Source organism: Triticum urartu, chromosome 5A (assembly GCF_056163025.1).
Source record: "Triticum urartu cultivar PI428250 chromosome 5A, HENAU_Tu73, whole genome shotgun sequence".
NCBI lineage: Eukaryota > Viridiplantae > Streptophyta > Magnoliopsida > Poales > Poaceae > Triticum > Triticum urartu.
In genome coordinates this window covers 621,938,865-621,943,326 of record NC_141877.1, presented here as the reverse complement: position 1 = coordinate 621,943,326, position 4,462 = coordinate 621,938,865, and the positions used below count along the sequence as shown (strand labels likewise).

Sequence of the window (4,462 nt, the reverse complement as noted above, 5' to 3'; positions counted from 1 at the left end):
AGGCCACGATCAATTTGGGGATGTTGATTTCTGACTTGGAGTTGGAGGTTGCCTCCTTAATTACCTTGAGCATAACTTGCAGCGATCAATCAGTCAAATACTAAGGTTAGATGACCTAACCTGCTGCAGCATTGACTAACAAGTAACAACCGGAGGGAGGTGGTCAAGTCTCTCTAGTGTACTTGAAACGGTACCTCTCTTCCACTTCGAGCAGAACGATTCATGGCCCGGGCAGCAAGTTCAGCATCAGACAAAAGCTTCGGACGAGCTACTAGGTACAAATTTCTGCTCTTTACGACCTGGTCCGGCCGGGTGGCTTTCGCCTAATTAGTTGGGCGATTGATTCACCTGTCTCTTTTCAATCCGTCGTTCCGGCAATTAATCACATCCTCATTTCAATGCGAAAACAGCAAAAGTTCCGTCTCCATTTTGCTGTGCTTTAGGTGAGGTGGCATTGTCAGAAAGTAAGCGGTACAGTAGTAGCAGAACTGGAGAAATAAATCGTGATGGTTAAGCAGTAAAGCTTCAAGAAACAAATTAAGGATGACCAATCTGATGGTGCAGCGTCAGCTGGTCATTACTAGTGCATGCAGGCTTGTAGTAAGTCATTAATAAAACATAGGCTTGCAGCTCACACTCTCCTAGTACCGCAATCTATTGGAGCTGCTGGTACAACAATGGATCGGATCGGAGAGCTTGGGTTTAATAATGAGAAAGCCAAAGCCTCGCTACGTATAAAACGCCACGGGCCAGCCTCTCTGCAGCAGAGCAGGAATGGGCTCGAAGCAGCAGCAGCCCGCGCTCCGGCCGACCTCCACCGACAGAGGCGGCGGCGGCGACGACAGGGCGGCGTTGGTGAGGGAGCGGTCGAGCCTGACGAACGCGTCCTTCAGGGTGTACTACAGCCTGCGCGCCGGCACCGTGCCGTTCCTGTGGGAGTCTGCGCCTGGCACGCCAAAGAGGGACGCGGCCGCCGTCTCCCCGGAGTCGCCCTTCTCCACCACCACAGCGAGCGGTGGGGCGGAGATGTTGCTTCCGCCCCTCTCGCCGCCGCCGTCGTACCAGTCGCCGTTCCAGCGGAAGGGGAGGAGGTCGTCGTGGACGACGGCGGCGGGAGGCATCGTGAGGGCGCTGCTCGGCGTGCTTGGGCTCAGGAAAAGCCACCGCCGGCGTCCCGTCTAGTGGTGTTTTTGAACTGCCGACGTTGCAACGTGTGTGTTGTAGACTTGTAGTAGGTACATGCTGGCGTCGTCGTTAAACAACACGGGCGATTAATTATGAACACCACGTGGATCACTTTTGCTCTGTTTTTTCTTTAAAACAATTCACTTCTGCTTTACATTCTATCGTTGTGTAAGTTGTCTGTCGTCTCTAGCTGTTTCTCAATAATTCGAAAGTGTTTTTCTCCCACCTGAGCTCAAGTGAACAGTAATTTTATTTAAAAAATCTGAATTTATTTTGTACTAGTAAACATTGAAATATGTTTTCATTGCTTGCAAAGTTTCATCACGAAATGACATTCGTGGAAGACATGGCAAAAAAATGATGCTTCAAAATGCTTTTGAAAATAACACTTTTGAAGCATCAATATTTTTTTTGCCACATTTTCCATGAATGTCATGCGATGTTCAAACTTTGCAAGCTATCAAACCATTTGTCAATGTTTCATAGAAAAAATTGAGATTTTTTTAATTTGTTTTCATTATTATTTTTTGATTTTATAGCTCAGTTTAACCGGTTCCATCTCCAATAGGGTACCCCAGTATCATTTTTTATTAGCGGAGAGGTGTTTTTGAAACACAAGGCAAAAGCTTTACCCGTTTCATTAACTAGAAGATGGCCGTTGCCTAGTTAATCACGGAAACTGGGCAAAAACTGATACAAACAAAGTCATGTCCACTCGAAGAACGACATTACAAGCCCACAACCACCCTCTTCGACGGCTCGACAAGCATCACATCAACACACCAACCAAACTCACACAAGACAACGGTGACCCACTCCGCCGAACTAGCCGGCACCCAACCACATTGCCAAGGAGAAGAAGTTGCGATTGTTGTACGAGGAGCAGACCACGGACCCTCCTGCAATGGTGAAGATGCATGCACTCCACTGGGCTCGTGCCCAATGCGACTCACGGTACACCGACAACCAACCTCAAGAGCAACCTCGCTGCCCACGCGACACGAGGTCAATGCATTGAAGCCAACTTCCATCCACTCCAGCGTTCCCTGTGTGGCCCATGAGCAAAACCTTGTGGGGGCGCCGCCCTCACATACCATCGTTCGCACTCGATCTGCAACACTGCATGACACAACTACCCGCAGGCGGAGCTGCACAACAGATCTCCAATACGCTTTGGTCTCGTAGACTTACTAAGCATTCAGACAAGGAGTTCGCCTTCTCGTGGAGGGCATTCCTTTCCTCGCACATATGTATATCAATGTAATTCCTGACACCCTCTATAGGGCTCAGATTGGCTGATGTAACGTCCCCCTTTTGTGAGGGGGCACCCCTTCTCCCGAAGTTACGAGGCTATTTTGCCGAGTTCCTTAGAGAGAGCCCAGCAATCATACATAGTTGGACTTGTGCGTGCCTTGCTTGTACAATCAGAAGCTGCAGGAGGAACCTTCCATGGAGGACAGGCGGCGAGCTCTGGATCCTAGGACTGTGACACGATGCAACACAGGTGACTTAGGGTCACGACATGTGAGGTCGCAAACCAGATGGATGACATATGATTGACCCTAAGGCAGTGAATCTCGACCTTTTTTTGTATCAGTCTTTTACTTATTATAACTTGAGTAATATACTCAGGGTGGGGAGCTCCCCCTCCTTCCCGATCATTCCTAGAAAAAGATCTCCAATACATGTAGGGTCCATTTATGAGTGAGTGATTTTTTTCATTTTATATCTCCCCCTAGCCATGAGCACATAAAACCTCCACATGGCGGCGACCTCCGGGAGCACTGCACCGGCGCCACAGTGAGCTTGTGGCGAGGTACGACATGGCAGCGAGCTTGGGATGGGGAGGTCATGCGGAGGCCGCAACATGGCAGCTATATCTGGCATGACGGGGGTAGGGGGACCCGTGGCGGGGTGTAGCCATTCTCAACCCCTCTGTCATCTTTCAGTTAGGTCCTTCTGTTCTATTCTTGTTTAATTAACTTTTTTGTTAAGTCATTAAAAATGGAGCCGCCAAAAAAGTTAACAGTGGAGTGTTGTCTTCTTTTGTGCACATCACATCAGCGTACATGAAATAATTTAGATATGTGCCCAAGGATTTCTTGTTTGTGGTGCGAGTTTGACGGAGCATGACCATTGGTGGCGGATGGCATAGGAGAAGGAGAGAGCCGAGGTGCGGTTTGACTCATCTTCTACACCATCGATTTGGTGGTCTACCAGTCAAGGGCATTGCATTGTCCGATGCCGGTACTCACATCGTCAACGTCTGCGACTCTTGTACTTCAGTTATGCCCTAGCCATAGCTTCATTCGGTGATATCTCACTGTGTCGGTATATATTTTTTGTGCCTTCTTAGTGGACAAAGTTTCGCAACGGATGCTGAAATGCACGTCTGGCTAGATTGTAGTCCACATCCCAGGTTTGCATTGTCCGTTTCAAGGACCAGCTGACCTACAAACAACTTTGAAAATTCTGCTAGGCCCGTTATAGCTGTCGCCCCCTCCGCTTCTTCTGCTGAACTACATCGGGCCAGTCGACGGCCAACAGAGAAAAAAACATGCCCCCTATTGTCTCTAGCCACGGCCCCTCCCCAGGTCTCTCCTGTATCCTCGGAAAACGCGGCATCACAGTTTAATTTTGCCTTACATGGTTCTGGGTCAGACCAACTGGTTGACATCGGGGAAGCCTGCTTACAGATTCTAACAGGGAAAAAAGACTGCTTATTCTTGCTTCCCTCCACTGACGAGTCACCTGCAGCCAACAGAAGATCTTCTTTTAGTTTAGTCAGATGCCTCACTGAGTCCGAGATAGTATGCTTCCCATCGCCATTCACCAGGTTGTTTCTTAGATTCCACGCCTGCCAGAGGACCATCCATGTGTTGTTTCTGGTATTCTCCGACTGAGATAACAACAACATTTGCAACCAATCCCCACCCGTGTAACTGAGTTCAGATTCCTTAGGCAAATCCCGAATTCCCCTCATTTCATACCTTAGTGCTTGGCTTCTAGTGCCTGTTACGATGGCATCATTTTCATCTTCTTTTTCCACTCCACAAATTTCACAAACATTATCCTCTGCTATGGTGCGTCTATATGCGTTATGCTTAGTGGGCAGAGAGTTGGTAGCTACTCTCCAGCCAAAAATCTTTACCTTTTCCGGTATTTTTTCTTTCCAAATAGCGTCCCAGATAATGCAATCACCCGGCTCCCTCGCTGAACTTGTGCCTTCTCTGCTTTATTTCTCTGTATCGAATCTGCCAGTTTGTAGGCGCTCTTG

At 48.5% G+C, this 4,462-nt stretch overlaps 1 protein-coding gene across 1 annotated transcript; it reads left to right on the top strand.

Moving 5' to 3' along the window:
• The first annotated feature begins 541 nt into the window (after nucleotides 1-541).
• LOC147973450 (uncharacterized) lies at nucleotides 542-1,344 on the top strand. Its single transcript, XM_087525005.1, has one exon. The coding sequence runs from the start codon at nucleotides 775-777 to the stop codon at nucleotides 1,180-1,182; it is 408 nt and encodes a 135-aa protein (XP_087381131.1). The 5' UTR covers nucleotides 542-774; the 3' UTR covers nucleotides 1,183-1,344.
• The last annotated feature ends 3,118 nt before the right edge of the window (nucleotides 1,345-4,462 follow it).